Source organism: Diceros bicornis, chromosome 14 (assembly GCF_020826845.1).
Source record: "Diceros bicornis minor isolate mBicDic1 chromosome 14, mDicBic1.mat.cur, whole genome shotgun sequence".
In the NCBI taxonomy this organism is placed as follows: domain Eukaryota; kingdom Metazoa; phylum Chordata; class Mammalia; order Perissodactyla; family Rhinocerotidae; genus Diceros; species Diceros bicornis.
This window is the reverse complement of record NC_080753.1, coordinates 10,243,811-10,271,484: the sequence shown is the minus strand read 5'-3', so window position 1 is coordinate 10,271,484 and position 27,674 is coordinate 10,243,811. Positions and strand designations below refer to the sequence as shown.

At 35.6% G+C, this 27,674-nt stretch overlaps 1 protein-coding gene across 3 annotated transcripts in view; it reads left to right on the top strand.

Annotated features, from left to right (window-relative positions):
• Nucleotides 1-27,674, top strand: part of ZNF451 (zinc finger protein 451) — a 92,117-nt gene that overhangs the window by 46,041 nt on the left and 18,402 nt on the right. For 2 of the 3 annotated variants that reach the window (XM_058554095.1, XM_058554099.1), the window contains exons 7-14: nucleotides 1,020-1,146; nucleotides 8,388-8,541; nucleotides 9,039-9,186; nucleotides 12,541-14,150; nucleotides 16,441-16,584; nucleotides 17,631-17,761; nucleotides 18,673-18,859; nucleotides 26,658-26,723. In XM_058554095.1, the coding sequence (XP_058410078.1) occupies nucleotides 1,020-1,146; nucleotides 8,388-8,541; nucleotides 9,039-9,186; nucleotides 12,541-14,150; nucleotides 16,441-16,584; nucleotides 17,631-17,761; nucleotides 18,673-18,859; nucleotides 26,658-26,723 (2,567 nt within the window). The remainder of the gene's footprint in view (nucleotides 1-1,019; nucleotides 1,147-8,387; nucleotides 8,542-9,038; nucleotides 9,187-12,540; nucleotides 14,151-16,440; nucleotides 16,585-17,630; nucleotides 17,762-18,672; nucleotides 18,860-26,657; nucleotides 26,724-27,674) is intronic. The other variant, XM_058554096.1, reaches the window with a different exon arrangement.

Below are 27,674 nucleotides of genomic sequence, written 5' to 3'. Positions count from 1 at the left end.
TCTTTAAAGGCATGTAGCCTTTAAATATGTATTTATTTCTACTATGTCTCATAAAATTCTGAACAGACTTTTTGCGTTGATATGTAGTTGAATAAGTTTTAGAGAAATCTAGCCCATAAATGCAAATTTCAAGACATGCAAAGCACTTACACATATTTGGTCTAGCCTAAAGAAAGCTAATATGGCATTACAAAATAAATGCTAAAGGTAAACCAAATGTAGCAAAATTAACTAAAGTATTCTCTTTATGGAACCCATTTTATTCATTTACTGAATGTTTGAATAGTAGAGCTTGAGAAAGTAAATATCATGGGAAGGCAGCCTTAAAGGCATTAAACATTCTTACCTTCACAGTCCCCCCTTCTAATAGTTTGAAGATGGGAATTGAGAGTTTGGAGCTCTAAGCCATTATCTTTTTCAGATGTCTCACTCTACTTATGCCTTACCCTACCGATAGAGGCTTCTAGAGGGAGCTTCAGCATTCTACAAATAACTGGGTGGCATACTGTAGCTTAAGTATTTTAAAAAGTCTTTGAGGCAGTTTAAAATGACACAAAATTGTTCAGTGGTTAGAATGAACATTAAAAGGATTAAAGGACATTTTTAGGAAACAGGTGTGTGCCAGAAATCTTGGTATGAGGTTGTTATTCCAATGGTTCATTTCAAATTATTTGTGAGTTTTATGATAAATAAGGCAAGAAGGAAAAGATGATGGCTCTATAATTTTTAAACTGGAAGTTTACCAGTTTGGCAAGACATGCTTAAATCCATTTTATTGAATCTTGAGAACTTTTATGAAATCTTGAGCTAACTGTTGTTGGTCACTGTTAGAAGGAATTGCATAGCATATGGGAGCCACTTGATGTTTATTGAATATGAAGGACATTACTTAATATTTCAGTGGAAAAGTGTCAAGTTCTGAATGTGTGTGGGTGTATGTTTGGCTTAACAAATGACACAACATAGTTCTGCCCCTAGAACTTGGACTTTTCTAATGTTACCTCTCTTTTGCTGAATAGGTTTGATCACTCTCCATGTGATCCAACAATTACACTACATGGACCTTTCTTCAGTTCCTTTGCTTGTATAGTATGTTATAAAAATTTTGTTACTAAACAGCAATATAAAGATCACCTTTCTGCTAAGGTAAGAGCTTCTCCTAACTTAAGAGTAGCTATTCTTTTTCTAGAGAACCATGGAGTTGGAAATAGGTGTTTTCTTGCTGCCGTTAAGCTTGCTGTCCCCAACGATGCACATAAGGATCAAAATTGTGATTGTGGGGGCCGCCCAGTGGCTTAGTGGTTAAGTGGTTAACTTCGGTAGCCCAGGTTCGCAGGTTTAGATCCCTGGTACGGACGTACACCACTCATCAAGCCATGCTGTTGAGGCATCCCACATACAAAATGGAGGAGGATGAGCACAGATGTTAGCTCAGGGCCAGTCTTCGTCAAGCAAAAAGAGGAAGATTGGCAACAGATGTTAGCTCAGGGCCAATCTTCCTCACCAAAAAAAAAAAAAAAAAGAAAAAAAAGAAAAAATTGTGATTGTCTATGGAGAGTAAAATGACTTGGAACATTAAATTATTGCAGGCAAGTAAACTTGATAGCTGAAAGTCAGCAGTTCTAAAGATTATTATAGAAACCCTTCCTTTTATTGAGTTGCTCTATGAAATTACCTTACCTTGTTCAAGATGCTCTGTAGGTTAGTCACATGATGAGAACCAGAACCTAATTCGTAAGTCCGTTGCCTTTCTCTGCCTGTTTAAATGTTGGAGCCAAGTAGTAAATAACAGTTATTAGTCCTAGTATTAAGAAATAGATCTAGTATTTAAAAGGCTGTGTTATTTTAACTTTCATTTAGTGTTAAATCTCTAGGAGTATGAATTGATTCATGATATATGCAAATCCATGTAATATAGAACTCTGTATACCATATTTGAGATCAGATATCTTTAATGCCTTATTAATATTACAAAATGTTAATTGTGTGATATGTTCACTGTGGAAAATTTTAAAAATACTAACAAAGAAAATAAATCATTCTTAATCTCACAGAGATAACCACTATTAACATTTTTATATATATATTTCTACTATATCTCCATATGTAAATATTTTTACATGGGATAAAGTATCTAAATTGTTTTGTAATTAAGAAAAGCAGTGTGTTGTAAACATAAATGCCTAAATATTTGTTGAATCAGTGCATACATTTAAAATCAGTGAATAGCATTCGACTGTATAAATATATTTCATGTAATTTCCTATTAGATGTGTTAATTGTTTAAATTTCTCTATTATTAAAAACAATACCACATTAAATATCCTAGTAGCTAAAAACCTATGAAAAGATCCGTATTTTGGTGTATTTGCTTAGTGATATTAGGTCTTGAAATTGTAAAATGCTAGTGTCCTGAGAGCAGTAGTTTTTCTTTACATCATGTTTTCAAAATTTGTTTATATCTAGACCTATACTTGAAAATTAACATAGGTAATAACTTGGATTCTGTATAGGTCCACGGCAGAGAATTAAAGCTTGCACTCTCCAGTATATCTGATTGAGTTCTACAGTCTTCTTACCCCCTGCTCTGGCACTAGAGAGCATTCCCATAATAAATGTGTATCTTGAAGCAGATTTTGTTATACACTAAGTCGCCAAGTCGTAGTGTTGGGGAGCCTGTTTTTTATTTTATTCAATTAAAAAAAAATAACAGTTCACTCATTTCTCCCACCCCCGAACCCCTGTCTCTTGCAACCACCAATCTGTTCTCTGTATCTGTGAGCTTGTTTTTTCTTTTAGATTCTACATAAAAGAGTGATCATATGGTGTTTGTCTTTCTCTGTCTGACTTATTTCACTTAGCGTAATACCCTCAAGGTCCATCCATATTGTCACAAATGGCAAGATTTCATTCTTTTTTATGACTGAATGATGTTCCATTGTGTATGTATATATATATACACCACAATTCCTTTATTCATTCATCCATCGTTGGAAACTTAGGTTGTTTCCTTATCTTGGCTATTGTAAATCATGCTGCACTGAATGTGGAGGTGCATATATCTTTTCAAATTAGTGTTTTCATTTTCTTTGGATAAATACCCAGAAGTGGAATTGCTAGATCATATGGTAGTTCTATTTTTAATTTTTTGAGGAAGCTTTATACTGTTTTCCATAGTGGTTGCACCAATATACATTTCCACCAACAGCGCATGAGGGTTCCCTTTTCTCCACATCCTTGCCGACACTTGTTATTTGTTGTCTTTTTGATAATAGCTGTTCTAACAGGTGTGAGGTGATATCTCTTTGTAGTTTTGATTTGCATTTCCCTGATGATTAGTGATGTTGAGCATCTTCTCCTGTACCTGTTGGCCATCTGTAGGTCTTCTTTGGAAAAATGTTTATATTCAGATCTTCTGCCCATTTTTTAATTGGATTGTTTTGTTTTTTTGCTTTTGGGTTGTATGAGTTCCTTATATATTTTGGATATTAGCCCCTTATCAGATATATGATTTGCAATTATTTTCTTGTTCAGCACTGACTAATCACTGTAGTCCAAGAGAAATCAACTGTAGTTCTTACCCACAGGGAGCTTGTGCTCTAGAATGAATGTGCATTAGTGGTACATCATAAAGTGAAATAGGAGTTCAGAGAAAGGGAAGAGAGGTATTGAGAGAAATTGACAAAGCATTATGGAAGAGAAGAGGTCCTCAAGGATTCAATTTTGATAAATGGAAAGTAAAAGTAATAGAATTCTAGGAAAATTTGACAAGTCTAAACAGAGTAGTGAATTTGGGAGTAGGTAGTGTGCAGAAAAGAGTTAGCAGACCTGAGACTGCTATCCTTAGACAGGCTTGCTTGCCAAGGTGGCCCGTGGCTGGTGTCTGGGAACTTGGATTTTGGAGGGTTCCTACATTCTCTGCTATGAGTTGCTCACTGTGCCTAAACTGTTCGTGCAAACCATGTGGTTTATGCTGAACACCTGCTTTCCTTCTGGGAGTCTGGAATTTTAGTATGTACTAGGCAAATGTGACCAGCTCCCAATGAAAACCCCAGGCACTGAGTTTCTAATAAACTTCCCTAGTAGACCAGAGTTCACATGTGTTGTCACCGTTCATTGCTGGAGGAATTAAGTGTGTCCTGTGTGAGAGGACCCTTGGAGTCTTATACCTGGATTCCTTTGGATTTCATCCAGTGTGCCTTTTTCCCCTGCTGATTTTGCTTTGATCATTTTGGTGTAATAAATCATAGCAATGAGTACAGCTATATGCTGAGTCATGTGAGTCCTAACAAACCAGCAAAGCTCGAGACTCCCGATTGTAAAGGCACAGGATTTAAACTTGATATTGGCAAGTGGTTACTATTATAGGTCAGTGACGTGATGAAAATAATACTTTACACCTTTAGAGCTAGAAGGACTTTTTATTCTAGAACCCAATTCCTTCCCCCTTTTTAGGGAGACCAGAGAGATTGAGGGTATTACAATGGCAGTGGTGTTCAGGGTGGATTCAAGGACGTGGACAAGGAGATCAGTTTAGGTGATTTTTGCAGTAGTTTAGCTTTGAGATGAGAAAAGGGTTTACTTATGTAATGGTATTTAGAATAATGACCTTCAAGTGAAGCCAAAAGACATTGAAGAAAGAAATAGAGCTGTCTATTGCCGTAACAAAAATTTGGTGAGAGAAGGGAAAAAGGGTACAGGAGGACTTCATTCTGTAATTTTTTTACTGATTGCAGTAGATCACTAATAGTCCACCTTTTTCAGAACTAGAGTTCTTTTAGGGCATGTTTCCCTATACCATGCTGTAAGTGTTTTGTCTATTATAATGAGCATATTTATCTTTTTTTTAAAAATAAATCTGAATAGGTATTTTAACGTTAAAATTAATTAATACTCCCTTTGGTATTTTCCCAAATTTCATTACTTTGTTCCCTTTTTTTGTGGGAATCACTCATTCTGTGCTGTTTTGCCCCCCTTTGCCTTCTCTCCAGGAAGTAAATTTATGATATTCAGCCTTCTGAGAAGCAGTATGGTGAAATAGAGCAAAGGATTTGGTGTCAGGCAGACCTGCATTCCACTGTCACTTTTATTAGCTGTATGTTCTTAGCAAGTTACTGAACATCTGTGAGCTTAGTTCTTCATCTTTAAAATGGAATTGTTATGCTTACATATAAGATGGTTGAGAAAAAATATAATATTGTATAAAGCACTTAGGGCCTGACATATAGCTCTCTGTAAATACTCCTTATTCTTTGGAGTGTCTTTCACAAGGACTCTAAAGGAAACTAATATGCATTACATTGTAATTGCCTCTCTTAAATCAGCCAGAAGAGGTCGCTATAAGATCGTATACCTATGAATTCTTCAGTGAAAGAGAGGGATGTTATCCACAATTTGCATTGTTTACCTTGCTTCCCTCTTCTTTTCCTTTCATCTCCAATTTCTTCTCTCTAGATTTGTGCTTCTCAAACTTTAATGTGCACATGAATCACTTGGGAATCTTGTTAAAATGCAGGTTCTGGGCTGGCCCCGTGGCTTAGCGGTTAAGTGTGTGCGCTCTGCTACTGGCGGCCTGGGTTCAGATCCTGGGAGTGCACCAACGCACCGCTTCTCCAGCCATGCTGAGGCTGCGTCCCACATACAGCAACTAGAAGGATGTGCAACTATGACATACAACTATCTACTGGGGGCTTTGGGGAGAAAAAGGAGGAGGATTGGCAATAGATGTTAGCTCAGAGCCGGTCTTCCTCAGCAAAAAAAAAAAAAAAACAGGTTCTGACTCAGTAGATCTGAGTTGGGGCCTTAGATTCAGTATTTCCCACTGGCTTCTAGGTCGTGTCAGTGCTGCTGGTCCTTGGGTCACACTTTGAGTAGCAGGTGTCTTGTGTTTTTTGACATTAAAGCCATCCATTGGGTATATCAGCAGATAACTTCCTGCTTTTCTCCCTTTTTGGTGGTGGTGGTGGTGGAGGAGGAGGTCATACTGCAAGCTCCAGTGTGCCTCAGTGTCACTTGTCAGTCAATAGGTGCTGCCACTCTTTCTGTTCCTAGGGCTTTTCTATCATTGACGGTGATTTTTCCCTCTTGCTAGCCCATCCTCTCCAGCCCTAGGCAATCAGTTCAACTACTTTCTGTCTCTATGGTTTTGCCTTTTCTGGACATTCCATATAAATGGAATCCTACAACATGTGGCCTTTTGTGACAAGATTGTTTCACTTACTATAATGTTTTCAAGGCTCATCAATGTTGTAGCATGAATCAGTACTTCATTCCTTTTGTTGCCAAGTAATGTTCCATTGCATGGAGACGCTTATTATCTGTCTTTACAAATAACCATCCTAGTGAATACAAAGTGGTATCTTATTGTTCTACTGTTTTTTATTTATATAAATTTGTATGGTTTATTTTATTTTCAAGTAACCAGAAATATGATGGTAAAAAGGAATTGAGTGCTTTAACTTACCAGACATCCTGTTTCCCACTCCTTCCCCCAATTTGTAGAAGGTATTTGCTAATATGCTATACTTTTGCAATAGGTATATTCCAATAAAGTTTTATGTAGAGTCACATTTTTGTTCTATTGAGTAAATAGTGTGAACAAGCTTTATATTAAATCCATTTAAACTCACAATTGAACTAAAAATTATTTTCTTAGTTTAGAGTTCTTCAAGTAGGGGACATTCGTATAAGTTAGTGGTTGGTAAATGCCTTTCGTGCTCTTATTTAGAACCTTCTAATTGGAATGCAAAATATCTTCCTGGATGTTATCTTCTGTTTGGCACTCAGCACTTTAAAATAGGATGAGAGTGGTGGAAAGAGCATAGAATTTATAACCAATGATGTAAACCTGGGTTTGAATGGTACCTTTGTCTCTTCTAAGGGTACAGCTTGGTTGGAGGGGAATGGTAATTTTGTTGACTTATCTAAATTTCACTTTTCACATTTGCAAATAATGAAAGTACGACTTCATGGGGTTATTATAAGGATTAAATGGAAAAGCACATTTTGAACCCTAGTGTGGTGCTTGACATGTGCTCAATGTAAATGTATATTTTCTGTCCCTCCTCCTGTTGCATCTCATAAGCACTATACAAACTATTCTGGTATCCATAGTGTTAATGATAGTAAATTTAAGAAGACACAGTACAACTTTTAAGGCTATTACTCTAGCCTAGTTAACAAGAAGTTAAATTATATTTTTATACAAGCACACATATATACATAAATATTTCCAGTTTTGGCATAGAGGAGGCTCTTAACCAAGTTTGGAAACCTAGGCTCTAGAAAAGAAGGGGAGAAAACAAAAACAATTGAAACATGAGGCTAAAGGATATGAATAAGCAAGCCACAGAATTTGGAATATCCACAGAATTGTATGAATAAATGTTCAAACTCACTAGTAGGCAAGAAATGCGAATTAAATTAACAGTATCATGACATCGGTCAGACTGCAAAAATGAAAAAACGATCTGTAATAGCTATTGTGCCAGGCTCACTCAGTGCTGAGATACGTGAATTAGTAGAGCCTTTTTGAAAAGCTATCATACAGTATCTTTTAATATTCAAATAATAAACCTTTTAACCCAATAGAGCTACTACTGATAATGAGAGAAAAGCACCTCTAAATAAGGATATATATTCAAGGATGTTTACAATGTCATTGTTTATAGTGGCAAAAAAAAAAAAAGCGCCTGAAAATGAATAGTTGACTAAATCTTAGTAAATCCACACCATGGAGTAGTTTGCAATCATTAAGAAGAATGAATTAGAGCGATACCAGTTGATTTTTAGGGATTTCCATTAGATATTGTGGAATAAGAAAATTAAGGAGCAGAAGAGTCTCTACGATGACAATATTTGATAAAACAATGGTAATCCACCTTGTATGTTTATTTGTATATATTTTTGTAAATGATTAAGCATGGAGAAATTTATAGAAGGATACAATAGAGGTTATATTGCAGATTAGAGGGAACAAAGCAAAATTAAGGAAAAAAATTAAAAATTTTACATATGGCACCTCAAAAAGTCCACAGTTCACACTCGGAAGAAAAGTTTCATGTTAAAAACTAATAAAGAATATTCCAGGGCCGGCCCCGTGGCTTAGCGGTTAAGTGCGTGCGCTCCGATGCTGGCGGCCCGGGTTCGGATCCTGGGCGCGCACCGACGCACTGCTTCTCTGGCCATGCTGAGGCCGCGTCCCACATACAGCAACTAGAAGAATGTGCAACTATGACATACAACTATCTACTGGGGCTTAGGGGGAAAAAAATAAATAAAAAAAAAAAGAATATTCCAAATAATAAATAGGAAATTTTGAAAGTTGATTTTAAGAAATTGAATATTGATTTTAGTTGTCTATAATACAGCTTTGCCTTATATTTTAGGAAGCTGCAGATGATGGACATAAAAACAACCTTCTTCCTCAGATTATTCAGTGTTTTGCGTGTCCAAGTTGCTTCCTTCTTTTTAGCAGCAAGGATGAGTGTTTGAAGCATATGTCTGGAAAGAATCATTTCCATCAGAGGTTTAAAATGGGTGGTATGTTAATACTCTCTTCCGCTGAAAATTATTTAGCTACTTTAATCTTTGCTGATTTACCATTCTTCTCAGATAATTTTTGAGGTAACATCCTCACATTTGTTTGAGAACCATGAAAGTGAAAGATTTTTATCTTATTTTCAAAAAAGATTCTCAATATTTATCTGTACCTAAGAGTAAGGTTTCCTTACTTTGAGGAATGAAGAGAAACTTAGGAAGAAAACATTTATTCAGGATAATGTTTTTGTATATATATCCATGATATCTGGGAAGTTAGTTGGGTGTTTCTCTGCATTAAAGACTCAAATTTTAATTTGAGTGTGAGTTCAGCATCCTTTGGACTTAAGGCTAGAAAATGACTTCCCTTAGATTTTTAATCACATAAATAACTAGTTTCTTTTACTTACTCCAACCCGTGTTGAAAAAGGCAAAGGGGAGGACGGTTGGGTCACTCTCTATTCAAATCTTTGCAAGTTATAGTTTATTTTGTCTTTCAGATGACAAGGGAATAGCACATCCAATATCATTTCCATCTTTTGCAAAGAAACTTTTGATCTCTCTGTGCAAAGATGTTCCATTTCAAGTTAACTGTGTGGCCTGCCACCAGACACTGCGTTCCCACATGGAGATCACTGCCCATTTCAGGTTTGTACAGGTCTAGGTTTGGGCTGTAGGGGAATCTTGTCCAATAAGCTCTTCACCAGTGGGAGGATTCAATGAATACTTTCTATTCCATGTTTCTTCTTTTAAAATGAGAATGTACATTTGCCTGGAGATTGAATTTAGCATAGAGAGAAGTTAGAGCTCTGGAAAAAGTGGATATATTGATAATGCTGTGAATGTAAAACAAGCTAACAGTTCTAAGTTCTGTGTGTGTCTTTCTGTGTGTGTTCTATGAGTGTGTGTATAGGGGAGGAGAGGGTTAAAATAGAACCTTGGCTTTACGTCAGCCAGAATAGAAAGTATCATATGCATGTGAAAGATTAAATTTCAATGAAAGGCCAAATTTATCACATTATCAAGTATGATTTTTTTTGTCTTTACAATGGAAATTATCAAGCAATATACAAAAGTATGAGAATAGTATAGCAAACCCCATGTACCTTTCACCCAACTTCAGTAGTTATCAACATATGACAGTCGTGTTTCATTTATACTCTCACCCCCTGCAAGTTACTATTTTGAAGCGAATCATATCATTTTATCTGTAAATACTTCAGTATGTATCTATAAATGATAAGGACTCTTCTCTTTTTAAAAAAATAACTGTAATACCATTATCACACCTTAAAAAACTAGTAGGTTTTTAATATCAAATACCTAGTCAATTATTAAATTTCCCTGAGTATCTCATGAAGTTTTTTTACATTTGGTTTGTTGGAATTATGATTCAAAGTCTGTACTTTGCATTTAGATGCTTTTTTTTCCTGTTAATTCTTTAAAATGCTTTAAAAGTTTGTATCTACTAAATGATAAAATTGCATTTGTTTGAATAGAACAGTTGTTTTCACAAACCTTCAAGTAAAATATGCTGTTAATAAAATTGAGGTGGCGGAGTATAATTATGTTGTATATACTCAGTATAATTAGTGAGGTTAATAGTCCTGGTTCTGACTTGTATTTCATGAGTTCAAATCCTGATTCTGCCTTTTATTTTTATTTTTAATTTTTTATTATGGAAAATTTCAACTATTTGAAGTCAACAGGTAGTATAATGAGCCTCTGTTTACCCATCACTCAGCTTCAATAATAATCAATACTGCCATTCTTGTTTTATTTATACATCTGTATGCTCCTTTCTCCACTTAATTATTTTTTAAAGTTGTTTTTGAGATACAATTTAAATTCATTGAAGTGCACAGGTCTTAAATTTCATGATTTTGACAAATGGATACATTAGTTAATCCACATTTATAATATATTACCTCTCCATGAAAAGTTCATTGTGTCCCTTACCAGTCATTTCCCATCCTCTCACCCCCAGGCGATCTCTATTCTGATATTTTTTCCACCTTACATTGGTTTTTATCTCCTCTAGAACTTCACGTAAATGGAATCATACAGTATGCTCTCTTTTGTGTTTGTCATAGTATCTGTGCAATTCATCTATATTGTTTAGTACGTTGTTCCTTTTTATTGGTGAGTAGTATTCTGTTGTATTAATATAGCACAATTTGTTCATTTTCATGTTGGTGAACATTTGGATTGTTTGCTATTTTTAGCTATTGTGAATAAAGCTATGTCCATTTTGTACAAGTCTTTTTATGGACATATGTTTTCATTCTCTTGGATGAATATCTAGGAATGGAATTGCTGGGTCAAAGAGTAGGTATATATTCAATTTTATAAGACACTACTAAACATTTTTCCGAAGTCTTTGTACCAGTATACAAGGTATGAGAGTTCCAGTTACTCTCCATCCTGCCAAGGTTTGGAGCTGCCAGTCTTTTCTTTCTAGCTATTCTTTTGAGTGTCTCATCATAGTTTTAATCTACATTTCCCTGATGAACAACGATGATGGGTACTTTTTCATATGTTTGTGGGCCATTCATTTATCTTTGTTCGTTAAATGTCTGTTCAAGTCTTTTGCCTATTTTAAAAATTAGATTATTTGCCTTTTTAGTAGTGAGTTTGGGGTTCTTAATATATTCTAGGTACAGGTCTTTTGTCAGATGTATATACTGTGAATATATTCTCTCCTGGTCTATACTTTGCATGTTCATATTGTCTTTTGGTGAACAGAAGCTTTTAATCTCATTAAGTGTAATTTATTGATTTTTTTTTTTCTTTTATGGTTATGCTTTCTCTGTCCTGTCTGTGAAACCTTTGCTTATTCTTGCTTCAGAAATATATTTTGTTTACTTCATTTTTTTTTTAATTCAGGTTTTTTTTTAGCTTTTATCTTTATTTCTATAATCTATCACAAAAAATTTTTGTTGATCTTTAAAACAACAAGCATCTGATTTCATTGATGATTCTCTGTTGTTTGCCCATTTTTTTAGTTTGTTGATTTCTTTCTAAACTTTGGGTTTAATTTGCTTATCTTTTTCTAGCTTCTTTAAGTAGAAGCTTAGATTGACTTTGTGCCTTCTTTTTCTATATAGACATTTAAAGTTATAAATTTCCCTCTAAGCATTGCTTTACCTGCATCCCTCAGATTTTGATAAGTTGTCTTCATTTTTATTCAGTTAAAAATATTTTGTGTTTTCCCTTTTGATTTCTTCTTTGACCTATAGATTTGTTAGAAATGTGTTATTTAACTTCTAAGGATTTAGAAATTTAATTTCCAAATATTTAGAGACTTTTATTATTATTTCTTGTTTCCAATTTAATTCCACTATAATTAAAGACCATACTTTGTATAATTTCTATCTATAAATACATAGATAGAATGGTAGCAGGTTTGTTCTCTTTGGAGTTTGGTAAAGGGAAGAGAGTTGAAGCGCAGTTGTTCCATTTTTCTTGTCCTCTAGAGAAGTTGATTTATTTTGAGTCAACTTTTGGAATAGTGTGTGGTCTTAATTGGGCCTGGTTCTTTAGTATAAAAGCAACTATGGGCGTGGCATCTTCCTGACATAAAATTAATCAGTTCTTAAAGAGTAGGTACCACCAGGTTATCGAGAATCTTACCCTGGTGTTCTTCCGTATAGTTTAAGTACCATAGAGATGTTCATAATTTGCTTGTCTGATAAGGTCCTCTCTCAGTGCATTTGATACTGTTTTTAGTTTTCTAAAGTTTCTCTGAATTTTTTAAAAATCTTTTGATTCTAGTTTTACTCTTTTGTGTGTGGATTAGGAACAGACAAAAATGTAGGTAATACATTTTTTGAGATGTATTTTGAGATGATAGAATAATATTATATCATCTGCATCTTTGTTGAAAAATGTGTGTTAGTGCTTATATTTATATTGTTTATTTTATAATTCCTACAATGAAAAAGCAGAGATACTGTATTTAGAAAATACTTCTGAGTTTAATTTTTTTTTTATCCAATTTAGAGTTCGTTGTCGAAATGCTGGTCCTGTAGCTGTAGCTGAGAAAAGCATTGCCCAGGTTGCAGAGAAATTCATATTGCGAGGTTATTGTCCAAATTGCAACCAAGGCTTTGTGGATGAAACCAGTATCCGAAATCACAAGCAGAATTCAGGACACAAAGTCCGAGTTATTAAGTCAATGGAAGAATCAGTCTTACTTTATTGTCACAGCAGTGAACGGGACAAACCTCCTTCTGACTTGCATCTATTGCTAGATCAATCAAAATTTTCGTCACTTAAAAGAACTATGTCTATTCAAGAATCTAGCTCACAAGATCGCAGCACCATTCCAAAAAAGAAGATGAATTTAGGAGATAAAAGCCATGAAGATACGGTTTGTGTCCAGAAAGAAAAGTCAGTTGTTAAAACCTGGTTTTGTGAATGCCATCAAAAATTCCCAAGTGAAGATGCAGTAGAAAAGCATGTTTTCTCAGCAAACACAATGTGTTATAAGTGTGTGGTCTGTGGAAAGGTCTGTGAAGATTCAGGGGTCATCCGTTTGCATATGAGCCGGATTCATGGAGGGGCACATTTAAATAACTTTCTTTTCTGGTGTCGGACGTGCAAAAAGGAGTTAACAAGGAAAGAGACTATCATGGCACATGTGACTGAATTTCATAATGGACACAGATATTTTTATGAGATGGATGAGGTACAAGGTGATACTTTGCCATCATCCTCTACAACGCTGGTGAGTAATTTGACGGCTAAGAATCCTTCTTCAGCTATTACTATTATCGATCATTCCCCAGTGAACAGTCCTCCAAGGGGTAAATGGCAATGCCGAATTTGTGAAGATATGTTTGATTCCCAAGAATGTGTAAAACAGCACTGCATGTCTTTAGCAAGTCACCAGTTTCATAGATACAGCTGTGCCCATTGCAAAAAGACTTTTCACAAGATAGAAACACTATATCGACATTGCCAAGATGAGCATGACAATGAGATAAAGATTAAGTACTTTTGTGGGCTCTGTGATCTTATCTTTAATGTGGAAGAAGCATTTTTGAATCATTACAGGGAGCACCACAGCATAGATTATATTTTTGTGTCAGAAAAAACTGAAACTTCAATTAAAACTGAGACTGATTTTCCGGTAGTCGAGACCAGCAACCTGTTAACCTGTGGTTGCCATGAGAGTTACATCTGTAAAGTCAACAGAAAGGAAGATTATAGTAGATGTCTCCAAATCATGCTAGATAAAGGTACACTGTGGTTTCGCTGCAGTTTATGTTCTGCAACAGCACAGAATGTAGCCGACATGAATGCTCATATCCATCAAGTGCACAGAGAAGAAAAGAGTGAGAAGGAGGAGAAGCAGCGGTATGTAATCAAGTGTGGCACCTGCACCAAAACATTTCATGACCCTGAGAGTGCTCAGCAGCACTTCCATGGAAAACACTGCTTCTTACAGAAACCCAGTATGGCTCATTTTGGATCTGAAAAAACAAGCCCATACAAGTTTGCTGCCAGTACCTCACGTATAGAGAGAAAACCGAAACAGGCAGTAAGCTATCCAAAAGATTCAGATGTGGAGAAAGGAGCTCAGAATGACCTAAGCTCTCAGAATATAGGTATGGCTTTATAACTCGAATGCAAATTCCACATATGGATATAAAAGGACACATGTATTGTGGCCATCATGTTTATGAAAGCTAATTATGATTCAGTTTTGAAGCAAGAAACTTGATAGGATGATACATTAGTCAGTTAATTACTGTAGCATATACTTTTTAGGGATTTGTATATATTAGCTTTAAATAATAATGTGTTTTAGGTAACATTTTCTTTTCTTTTAAAGACATGAGAATTTTGAGAGGAGGAAGGAAATTAATAGTCTTTCTGAAAGTCAGATTCAAAAGTTATTCTGGATGTTATTGTCATTTAGATTTTTCTTTTCATTTAGATTTAGGTTCATTAAAAAGATAAATCAGGGCTGGCCCCTAGTAGTAGCGGTTAAGTGCGTGCGTTCCGCTGCTGGCGGCCCGGCTTTGGATCCCCGGCGTGCAACGCACCACTTGTCAGACCATGCTGTCGCGGTGTCCTGTATAAAGTGGAGGAAGATGGGCACGGATGTTAGCTCAGGGCCAGTCTTCCTCAGCAAAAAGAGGAGGATTGGCCTGGATGTTAGCTCAGGGCTGATCTTCCTCACAAAAATAAAATAAAATAAAAATAAAAATATTAAAAAGATAAGTCAATTCTTTTTGTTTCTATTTTGGCCTTATTCTCTGAGTACGAGAAATTTTAAAAGTCACTTCAGAATTTGTATTTTTTTGTTATAATTTTTTTTAGAAGCAAAGCTTTTTCTTACAGTTAAAATAGCAATTAGATGTCGAGTTACAAGTGGTAGCAAGAAACGAGGGAGAAAATTGAGGTATGAATCCCCTTGTTTGTACTTACTCTAAACTTTCCTTCTTCCATATAATAAGATTAAGTCTAAAAGACTACAGTGTTTTTATTTTGTTTAGAGTATAATTTTAAGTATATTTTTTTTAAATATTAACTCTTGGTAAGTTATACAATGTGGAGAGACAATGAAGATATGTGAAAATTTCTGCTAATAAAATATTTTTATGAACCATTGACTTTTTACAGGCTTGCTCAATAGCCTATGTAGATTCCAGCATCACCTTTAGTCATGGCATGTTTTATGTAAGAAACGATTAAATGACATACTACAGACCCATTCAGCTTTACTTCCAACAGTGAAACAGTAGTCACACTGTTTTATGTTCTCTTGTGCTTTTCTTTGCTCTTCTGATTGCTTTTTGGGATTTGTGTTGGTCTGTGTTTGATAGAAGATAATTGTAGTATCTAAATCTACAATTACTGAGGGCCGGCCCTGTGGCTTAGCGGTTAAGTGCGTGCGCTCCGCTGCTGGCGGCCCCAGTTCGGATCCTGGGTGCGCACCGACGCACCGTTTCTCCGGCCATGCTGAGGCCGCGTCCCACATACAGCAACTAGAAGGATGTGCAGCTATGACATACAACTATCTACTGGGGCTTTGAGGGGAAAATAAATAAATAAATAAAATCTTTAAAAAAAATAAATCTACAATTACTGAGAATTTTAAGAAAAGATATAAGAAGATAGGTGGCTTGGAAATGGAGGGGGATGGCAATAGTATATTTGAGGGCATCTCTCTTTGGTGGAGTAGAAGCTATTTATTTTAAAAATAATTACAAATTTTGAGATTTGCATTGCTACCGCTAGAAAAGGTGGAAAAGTATGAAAGAAGATAAACGGAGGGAGAAGAAGAGTTGGAGAATCGTGGATGATGAAAGAACCTGAGAGAGCCAAGAAAGATGTGTTTATGGTGGGAGGTGCTGATGTGCTACCGGTACTTACTATGCACCACTTTATGGCAGCAGGATTGTAGGTTATCTCATTCTGCTCTTTAGGGTGTTTAATCACAGAGCCAGAGAGCTACTAATAAATCAGTCTAGATGAGGAAAAGAATGAAATTCTGGTGGGGAGAAAGTTCTTAGCAGGTAACCTTGAAGTTTTATTTTGATGGATGGTGCAAGGTTTTGGTAATTTAGCCTTAAAACTTAGTCTTCTAGTTCTTCCAGTACATTATTTTAAAAATCCTATTTGTAAATGGCTTTTAAAGGAAGCCTTAGGAATAATGGCACATATTTATAGAAAGGATAATCAAATTTCTGAAACACTTAGAAAAAGTTTTATCTGATGTAAATATACTATGTCATGTACAGGTTTGGATTTCACGAAAAGGTTTAGATAGAAATGAATAATGTGCAAGATTAATATTTTTGCATATTAGTTCTCTAATATCTTTTCAACTTGATAAAATATTTTTAGCTAATTCTTACCAAACTCATGTTAATGTTTTTCTCTTCTCAGATGAAGAAGAGGTTGAACTTCCAGATTTGGATTACCTGCGAACCATGACTCATATAGTCTTTGTAGATTTTGATAACTGGTCAAACTTTTTTGGTCATCTACCAGGGCATCTTAACCAAGGAACATTTATTTGGGGCTTTCAAGGTATGGTTAGTAAGGAAAACATTTGACACAACTCCTTTTTTTTTTTCTCTTAGAATATGGTTCACTATAAGGACTCCTCTTGAACTTTCCTGAATAGAACATAGGAACATAATTGGGATATTGTCACTTTGTGTTATAATTATTCTGCTAGAATGTTTTTCTCTCACATTTCTCTGTGGTAAATGTTAGCTCTATTTGGTTACCCAGAGTTTGTGGATCCTTAAGTACAGATTGAAAAAGCCTTTATTCAGCACCTTCAATATGCCAGGAACTGTACTTGGTGCTAACACACGCTTCCTGATTATTGTTATCTCCTTTTTAAGATATAAGGAAATAGGCTGAGAAGTTTATTTTTTCCAAAGTATAAAACTAATAAATAGTAGAGTTAGCCTTTGAACTTGGGCTTTATGGCTACAAGACTAGTATTATTTTCAACATTCCCTAACTGCCCCTTCACTTCATCCTTACTATTCATAATGTACACTTTCATCTAAATCTCTTTACAAATCATTGACCAAACCTGGGAGAGAGACTTGATTTATGGAAGTTTAGTTGGGGGAGCATCTGATATACTTCATGTTTGATAGGAAAAAACATATAAAGAGGAGGATTGGGATTTAAGATAGAAACATACTGACCTGGATAAGTTAGCCAGTACAACCTTTTAGTAAGTCTATCCTTGCTTATTGCCCATCATTTCTATCCACTGAACAGCCTTGACATATATGTAGAAAACTGCTAATGCTTACGTTTGTATAGAATGGTACCATTCAAAGTATTTTCACACCTACTAGTTTTGATTCTGCTTAACATCCTTGTGAGTTATCAGATGAATAGGCAGATTCAGGGATTCCCAAGGTTGTAAAGCAACAAGGAGGTGATACCTGCGCTAGAACTAAGTTGTTCTGTATTCTAATCTAGTACTTCCCCTCTAGAAAAGTTTTTTTCTAGTGTGTGTTTTTCCTTGATAGAATTTTCAGTTGTATCTAGTGTTCTGTTCTTTTCCCCTGTTTGACTATCATTTATGCCTTTTCTAAAAATAATAGGAGGAAACACCAATTGGAAGCCTCCACTCAACTGTAAGATCTATAATTACCTGAATAGAATTGGATGCTTCTTCCTTCATCCTCGCTGTAGTAAAAGAAAAGATGCTGCTGATTTTGCCATATGTATGCATGTGAGTCATTGTTTTATTCAAAATCTAATGTAAATCTAGGACCTATTTGGATTTTTTTCCCCACTTGAATCATAATGACACTGTAGATCAGTCTTCAGTGCTACATTTTTGTATAAAATCTTCTGCATGAGGTTCCACTTATGACTAATGAGGCCAGGGGCCCATAGCAAACTTATTTACTGCTTTATCCCCAATTTCTAGCAGACTCTCACTTAACACGTACTAGACCCTCAACTATTTGTGGAATAAATGATCAAAAGATGACACTGTACTTGATCTGTGCTCCGACTCTCTCACATTTTAACATCTCTGAAATTGGGAGGCACCTTCACAATCACTGTTGTCCAGATGGGATTTGCATTTGCTTCTGTCTCTGCCAGTCACCTGGAGGAACTACCAAACTGAGATGTAGTTTAAATTAAATTCTCTGCTAAGGGTTTATGTGTCACACTGATAACATGAATTTACTCTGAAAACCTGTTGACTGCTGCTTGTTTTAAACTACAAGGCATTTCTTTTTCTGTCTGTCCAGTGCTAAGATTGAGTCATGTGAATGACCTTGCTTACCTTTTCTCTATGGCAGATCGATTTGTGACTTACCGTGAGATTGAGTGTGTAGCCCTTTCAGCATTCCAGCTTTGTGTGGGGACCTCCTATTTAACTCCTTTGGCTTTATTTTTCTTTCTTTCTTAGTGGTACATAAAATAGCTTATCATATAATTGATGGCATTTTATATTTGATTAAGTGTGGTATATTTCATTTGTGAAGATCTTTATATCATACTTTGGTGGGAGCTAGGGAACAAGCTAAATATATCTTCCTACATGTGTCTTCATTCTGAAATAGATGTAACTTGATTTAAAACTCAAATGCTGATTTTTATCAACATGTGCCATTTGTTCCAACTTAGGCTGGCCGTCTAGATGAACAACTACCCAAGCAAATTCCTTTCACCATCCTCTCAGGAGATCAAGGATTTCTGGAGCTAGAGAATCAATTTAAGAAGACTCAGAGGCCAGCACATATACTAAACCCTCACCACTTAGAGGGAGATATGATGTGTGCCTTGTTAAATAGCATATCTGATACCACCAAAGGTACGCAGCTGCAGCCACAGTGCAAACTGCCCAAGAGGAGGAGACTTCACTGCTGAGAGAAACCAATAAACTGCTGTCCACTAGTGAACTGTGGCCTGCTCACTAAACCGTCATGCTCTCATACTTCTCTCTTGTCTTTCTTTATCTCACTCTCATTCTTTAGTGTTTTAGAAGAAGGATGAATTCATAATTTTCTGGAGCCTTTTTTGATCTAATAGATAAAATCTATATTCATGTATATAAAATATATATTCATGGTTTGAAATATGTTAATACAGTTTTGCAAAGCTCAGAATCCAGAACTTTACTTTGTTTCTGAAATTCCAAATTTATCTTCAATTTTTCAGAAAGCAAAAAATAATAATATGGCATACCAAAAGAAAAGATCATTTAAGAGGTTGACAGTGACAAAATGAAGCCCTGAGAGATCTTCAGTTCCTTGGAAGGGATAGGTGCCTCCTGTCTTGTTCCTGGGGCTTACGCTGTCTTCTCTACCTCTGTGAGATTGTTCAGTGAAAGGGTGTGCTGATGTCCAATTTCACCAACCGGTATTTAAGAAAGGATGTAATTTTAGGGATTCAGATAGGTTTTTTTTTTCCCCCCATAATTTCTGAAATAAACGTGGATGGAAGAAGAGAATAAAAGAATAATTTTTAAATATCTTAATTTGCAGCCATGAATAAGATTTTGAAGGTATTGATGAATGACCTCAAGGAAAAACTGTCTGCTTTTGGGCGTTTTTATTATATGCCTTTAAATTTTCCAACTCTGCTCTCCTCCTAGCTGTTTTTTTCTTTCAACATTTGGAGCCACATTTTGAGGGAAAACCCATTCTGAAGAATTTTGCTCCAATTACTCATTATAATGGATCAGTTCACTTCTGCAAAGTTAGGAATCATTGATTTGCTGGCCCTACTGTGCTCTTGAAAGGAGACTCAACTCTGTTTTGCATATTTATGTCATGCCTTAGTGCTGAATTTTGTCTTCCTATTTATTTTGTAATTTTTGTTTCCATCCACTTGCTTTTTCTATCTTTGGCTTCTTTTCTGTCTTTTTTCTTTTAATCTCTTTTTCTTCTACTTTTTTGCCTTCCTTTCCCGATCCTTAACAATATCTACTTAATACTTAAATTTTTACCTTTGCCACCCTAGGCCAACCCCCTTTTCCTTCTCCTATGCTGCTGCTTTTGGGAGCATTTCTTCTGTAATGGAAACCTGTTATGGATTTGCCTTTCTTTCAACTTTATTTGGAATGAGAGCTGCATATGAGTAGGTCTGCATGGGTATATTAGGGTTAGAGGTAAGATCTGTGTAGGTTATTGTTATGTGCTGATTGTTCCCTTCTGAAGGCCTCTTAGGCTCTAGGTATTTTTGTTATCATTCATTCGTAATCAGTGCTCTTTTGAACTTACTGCTCTTAGAGGGCACATGTGTACTTTGTTCTGAATTTTTGTGAAATGCAAAGATCGTGCAGTGCATAAAGAAGGGCATGGGCTTTGGTTCAAATGCTAACTTTGCTGCTTCATAGCTGTGTGACTTCAGGCAAGTTACTCAACTTTTTCTGAGCCTCATTTTTGATATCTGTAAGGTTGGAAGAACCAATGATATATGTAAAGTGTCTAGCACAGCATATTAAGCACTGTAGGTGCTTAATAAATAGCAGCTATTTTTATTACTGCTATAAAAATAAAAGATAATTCCTACCCACTAGATTTTTTTTTTTTTTTTAGTTTTTCAGTCTTTTTTATTGTGATAAAATGTACATAAGATTTACCACCTCAACCATTCTAAAGTGTACATTTCAGTGGTATTAACTACATTTACACTGTCGTGCAGCCATCACCACCATCCATCCCCAGAACTCTTTTTTATCTTGCAAAACTGAAACTCTACCCGTTAAACACTAACTCCTCATTCCGCTTCCCCCAGCCCCTGGCAACTGCCGTTCTACTTTCTGTCTCTGATTTTGACTAAGTACTTCATATAAGTGAAATCATTACGGCATTTGTCTTTTTGTGACTGGCATATTTCATTTAGCATAGTGTCTTCAAGGTTCATCCGTGTTATAGCATATTTCAGAATTTCATTTCTTTTTAAGGCTGAATTAATATTCCATTGTATGTATATACCCTGTTTTGCTTATCCATTTGTCTGTTGGTGGACATTTGGATTGCATCCATGTTTTAGCCATTGAATAATGGTGCTATGAACATGGATGTACAAATATCTCTTTGAGATGCTGCTTTGAATTCTTTTGAGTATATACCCAGAGTGGAATTGCTGGATCATATGGTAATTCTATTTTTAATTTTTTGAGACACTTTCATACTGTTTTCCACAGAGACTGTACCATTTTACATTCCCACCAGCATTGCACAAGGGTTCCAATTTCTCTGCATCCTTGTCAACACCTGTTATTTTCTGGCGTTTGTTTGTTTTTGATAGTAATCATCCTAATGGATGTGAAGGACTATCTCATTGTGCTTTTTTTGTGTGTGTGTGTGAGGAAGATCAGCCCTGAGCTAACATCCATGCCAGTCCTCCTCTTTTTGTTGAGGAAGACCGGCCCTGAGCTAACATCTATTGCCAATCCTCCTCCTTTTTTTTTTTTTTTTCCCCTTTTTCTCCCCAAAGCCCCAGTAGATAGTTGTATGTCATAGTTGCACATCCTTCTAGTTGCTATATGTGAGATGCCGCCTCAACATGGCTGGATAAGTGGTGCGTAGGTGCGCGCCCGGGATCCGAACCCAGGCTGCCAGTAGTGGAACGTGTGCACTTAACCGCTAAGCCACGGGGCCAGCCCCTCATTGTGCTTTTGATATCTATTTCCCTAATGATTAGTGATGCTGAACGTTTTTTCATGTGCTGTAGCCACTACATTTGAAAAGTAATGAAAATTATTAAAATTAAGTGGCCAAAGAAGTGTAGAGTCCTTAAATCAAGATATTTCGTTTAGATCTAGATTTAAAGATGCTTTTGTAACTCAAAAATTCAAAAAAATAAGTTGTACTGAATCACAGTATGTTCTGTTTGATTTAAGACAAAATTTTTTTCTTCTTGGAAGATTTAAAGGCACCAAGTTGTCTGGTAATGAATTTTATAATAAGAAAATCAAAGAACAATTGCTTTCTCGGATAACTTTATTCCATCACGTTTCCTAACAAATAGCTTTGTGAATAATAGAGAGTTTTTGTTAATAAATGATATTTAATATGTAGTGGGACTTAGAAAATCTCTCAGTATCCACAAATACTATAATTCCTGTTGAGCCTTTAGGGTAATTTTGGATACCACAAGAATGCAGGATAACTCCTTTCATCTAGCTTAGCACAGTGTTCCTATCTTCAGATTTGACAACCAGACAGTTTTTAAGGCAGTGTGGTTTTGGGGTGGAGTCAGTGGATCTTTTTGAGAATCTGACAGAAGCTTTCTATACCTCTTTCCCCAAAAATGAACATGCATATGTAATTTCAGGGGATTTGTGGTCTCAAGGGTTCTAGTTACCAACCCACAAAACTCTCTTATTTTTAGGATATGACAAAAGTTCATACTGTAAGTAACATACAGTGAGACGTTCTCTCATATTTATCATTATTTTATAAGTAGTCTGGTGATTTTTCAGATTTTTAAAGTTTCCGCTATGGCATAGACAAACGATATAACTTTGAACCTCTTATTTCTTTCCAACTTTTCAGAAATTTTCCATTATTAGGACCAGAAAATGATTTTATTAGACTGGGACTTCCTATATAAACAGGAAGAATCTGTTAATAGTGTCATGAGAATCAGTGATCATATGTTATGTTATACTTAGTCTTTGCCAATTTTTTAGTTAATTGAAAGCCTTTTCAGGAGTTACTTATCTCATTAAAAGTGAGATGTTCAGAGTTGCTGGTTCCATATATGAATGTTCAGTCATTTGGCCATAAGGTAACACTTTTTTGCTTGGTAGGGAGGGGACAGGTAAGTAGCTTTACTACTGGTACTTTTTTTTTGTTTTGTTTTTGTGAGGAAGATCAGCCCTGAGCTAACATCCATGCCAATCCTCCTCTTTTTGCTGAGAAAGATTGGCCCTGAGCTCACATCCTTGCCTATCTTCCTCCACTTTACATGGGACGCCGCCACAGCATGGCTCGGCCAGCGGTGCATCGGTGCGCGCCCAGGATCCGAACCAGTGAACCCCGGGCTGCCGCAGCGGAGCGCTCGCACTTAACTGCTTGCGCCACCGGGCCAGCTCCACTAGTGGTACTGTTTTAGATCTCTGACTTGGTCAGTTAGGGTAAATCAGTTACTCTTTGTAGCAATGTGAGTCTTTAGACTAAGTCTGAGATTTGAATGTGTCATAGTTTTTACCCTATACATTCTTGCTCCTTCTAAGCATCAGGCTTTCAGCACCAGCATTTTTTTTTTTTTTTAAGATTTTATTTATTTATTTTTTCCCCCCAAAGCCCCAGTAGATAGTTGTATGTCATAGCTGCACATCCTTCTAGTTGCTGTATGTGGGACTCGGCCTCAGGATGGACGGAGAAGTGGTGCCTCGGTGCGCACCCGGGATCCGAACCCGGGCCACCAGCATCGGAGCACGCGCACTTAACCACCAAGCCACAGGGCCGGCCGAGCACCAGCATTTTGATTACAGCTATGATATATGTATAAATCCCTGTAGAGATTTAAAAATATCTATTAATGTGTCCTTAATTGACACCCTTGGCCCCCTTATCCTTCATCAATTCTATTTTATATTGTACTCATCCTCACTTTTTTAAAACTTGCTAAGATAACATGGATCTTTTCTAGTAATCCTAATCTGAGGGGCCAAATAGACTTTCTCTTCTTCTAGACCTTTTAGCATTTTATTCAGAAATATATATTCATTCTAACTCAAGCCTCGTGTTTTAAAGATGCAGATATAACTTGTCACTTAGATGTTGTTTTAAAGAAGAGAAAGGGAACTAACCTTTATTGGGGGCCCGCTATATGACAGCCACCATGCTAGCTGCCTTTTATATTGGTGGTGTTTGAAGATGTTTAAACATGTTGAAAGAACTTCTTCCACATGTTTTTTAATCTTCTTTGCAACACTGTGAAGTAGGATATATTAGATTACCCCATTTTATAGATGAGGGAGCAAAGGTTCAGAAAGGTTAAAATAAGCTACCTGTGGCCACACAGCAAGTATTTTTCTCTTTATCAGTATCGCCTGCTAAGGCTGAGGCTTTCACTGACACAAATACCTGATTTTATGATGTGGAGAATCCAGTGTGAATTACTGGCTCTAACCATATCCTTGAAAAATGAAGATAATGAGAGATGTTCCGCTGCTTTCTAAGGACATTGCAGAGTGTATGTAAAGATACCAAATATGAAAGTGTTTTATAAAATAATGTTTAGGAAGATGCATTTTTTTTGGCAGAAGATAAAAAGATTTGATTGTGGGTTCCGATACTTAAAAAATAAGCTGATTATATGTCCAACATAGCCAAGGAAAGTGATTAGCATTGTAAGTTCCCTAGGTTCTTTTGTCTCATCATTAAACAAACAAGCCCCATTTTCTTTCCTGAGACTGCAAAGATGTAATGTCAATGTGATGAGCACATGCTGAGTCAAGGGACCGCGCCAGCACCATGTTTCATTCACTCTATGTGACGTGCACCTGCTTGTAGTACACTTTCCATCAGATAAAGTAACTATGCTACTTGTTTTTACTACACTGAGCATACATTTTAAGGGTTTTGATTGTTTTTACTTCCCAAAGTATTGGATTATTGCACCTACCTCAACTACACTTCTTGATGACTAAATTTCTGAGTTACCATTTTCCACTATTACATTGGTGATGACCGTTGCTTATATGAAAAATTTTGTGGGCTGTTAGAGATCTGTTTATGTAATAGAACCTGACCATGTTTTGTAGCTTAGTTGAAGAACATTGACTTGATTTATGTAAGGTTTTCCTTTCAAAAACAGTTGTATATTCATTCGTTTATAGTTCTTAAGTAATTAAACATCTTCCTTGCAGTTTTACGTGAAGTATTAACTTACCTAGAATATTTTTTCTTAGGTAATGTATGGATGAACTTGAGCATAGGCTGTTATGAATTAGTGAATTCAAATTGAAAATAGATTTTACTGTGCTTCAAGATAATTTTTTGTTGAATTTTGAACACTCTCCTTGGGCTGTCTCGTTTATGAGCCTAGGCCTTTGTTGTATTTCTTTGGTTTGTGTCTTCTTTTCGGAATGAATGGGATGGAGACATTAAGTATGGTTGGTATCTATAGAGGCATACCAATTACATAGATTTTTAAAGCTTTCTTAAAAATTGAACATAGAAGTTCACCCATGCTGAGAAAGTGTAGATGACTGAAGCAGCATCATGCTCTATCAGATAGGTGTTATATAAAACAATTGATTAACTTAATTCTAAAAGTCTGTCTACCTCGCTTCCTCAGCCTGTTAGTGAGATTATACTTTGTTGCTTTGCACACAATCCAAAAAAATCTATATGATGCAATTAATTCTGTGCAAGGTAATGAAAATAGGAGAGAATACTGATGATTTTCTCTGTTCTACAGGTGGGGTTGAATGAGGCAAAGGAAACTTTTAGATTTTTGCAGCCTAATGTCAAACTAATCCTTGTGATTCAAACCTATAGTTTCCCTTAGGCCTTGTGAGTAGTGATGAATCGGTTAGGCCGGTTAAGACATGCTGCTTTTGACTGGCCTTGACCTCGAATTGTAGTAAAAGAAACGTTGGGTATTTTCTCTTTGTTCCTAATGTTTTAAGACTTAATTTATTGTTCTTCAAATTGTAAATGTAATGTTTTATTTCCCTAAAACATTGCTTGAAATATTTGAAGTAGTAGACATATATACAGATGTAGGAAAAGCAACAGTGTATTTGCTGGAATGGCAAAAGATGACTTGTAATAACAAATTTTTGCAGCAAAGAAATATAAGGAAAATGTAGTGATTTTTATTTAAAAACAATTATAAATCTTTAATTTTTAAATGTATATTTTAAGTTTTTACGTAGTTTCACAGAAGCAAATATGTCCATATAACTTGTATTCAGTTATTTAAATCCTGATTCAATCACTGTGGTATACACACACACACACACACACACACACACACTGATTTAAATATATTTAAAGTGATAAGCCAAATATTAGGTCACTGATAGTACCATGGTTCAATTTTAAGTGAATTTTGCAATATCTGGTCAGTTATGTCATTTTTATAAAGGCTTAGGTCTCATTAGGAAAGCATAGGAGACATCAGATAAGTGAGTTTGTGCCATGCAGGGCCATTGTTAATTTAAACCTGTGGTCTCTGTAGAGATGAATGCATATGACTTGCAAAATACAGGAGAATTTTATCTGTCACCATTGTTAAAAATTTTAAGATGATTTCATGCAAATGAAACTTCGCAGTTTATTTGCTAGATCCAAATAAACATACTAGCTTTTTTAAATTTCTAGTTTTTTTTAAATACTAGAACTTTATATTTCCTCAATAGTTATGTTAGAAGGAACTTTTTCAAAAAATTTTTTTGAATATAGAGCTAAAATTGAATTGCCTATTTTATTAGTTTTTATTTTTTTTCTTAACTGTAATATTATTTGGTAAGCTTTTGGAAAAAACAAAGCTTTAGGGAAAGTGATGTAATACTAATGAATTGTAGTTAGTAAGCTTGGGTATGGAGAAGTCATTGAAAATAATATTGTTTGTGAATACATAAATTATGGCCCAATAACTTTTTCAGAAATACATTTGCATTTATTGATTCTGCCTTACAGAATGTGACAGTGATGATAACCTGAGTAATAAAAGTACTTCAGTAGAAGAATTCAGATCCACAGAAGGTAACCTAATGGAGTTAATCCTTTCCCTATTTGATTGTATCTGTATGTTTTTTAAATTTCTCCCTCTCTCACACCTTCATTCCCCCTACTCCCTCCTACCCCTGAGTTTAAAAAAAGTTATTTCCTTGTTTAAAGGGTAATGTCCATTTTCTCTTGTAAGATGATTTAGGGGCAATACTATTTTAGAAAGCTAGAACAGGAATCAGCCAATTATGGCCCTTGGACCAAATCCAGTCCACCACTTGGTTTTATAAATAAAGTTTTATTGGAACACAGCCACACTGTTTTATTTAAGAATTGTCTGTGCTGCTGCTTTCACACTACAAAAGCAAGGTTGAGTAGTTGTGACACAAACAGTATAGACTCCTTTCCCCCCAAAAGTCTAAAATAATTATTTTCTGACCCTTTGCAGGAAAAGTTTGCTCACCCCTGGGCTAGGAGATTTTGGTTTCCTAATTTTTATTTATTTTGAGTAGTATTAAATTAAGAATATTAAAAGTTATGCAGTAGAACCATGAAAGCAAGCACTGACATCTAAATATTAATGGACTGTTTCTATAAATTAAAAAATTTTTCCCCCTTCTTAGAGGAAAAGTTATTTCTTTCCGTAGGTTTAAGAGAACTTTTTATATTACTTCACATCAGATCATTTGATGGCTTACTACTATTTGGTTGTGTCATATGCTCATTTTTTACTTTGGTTTTCCCATAACAGACTGTGCTTTTTAATAACCATGGGGAAAAATGGAACAACAGATTTTAGAAAGTACTTTAAACTTCATTGAAGAAGTTGAAACTATTATATTGGCATCTTTGACATTAAAGGACAACAGTAGGCATCTTAATATACATTTCAATTTGTATTTGTTGTTGGAGATTTGAGAGTGGGAATGTGGTGACTAGAAAGTAGGGAAATGTGGCTAAATAAGCACAAACACAATGGCCCAGCTG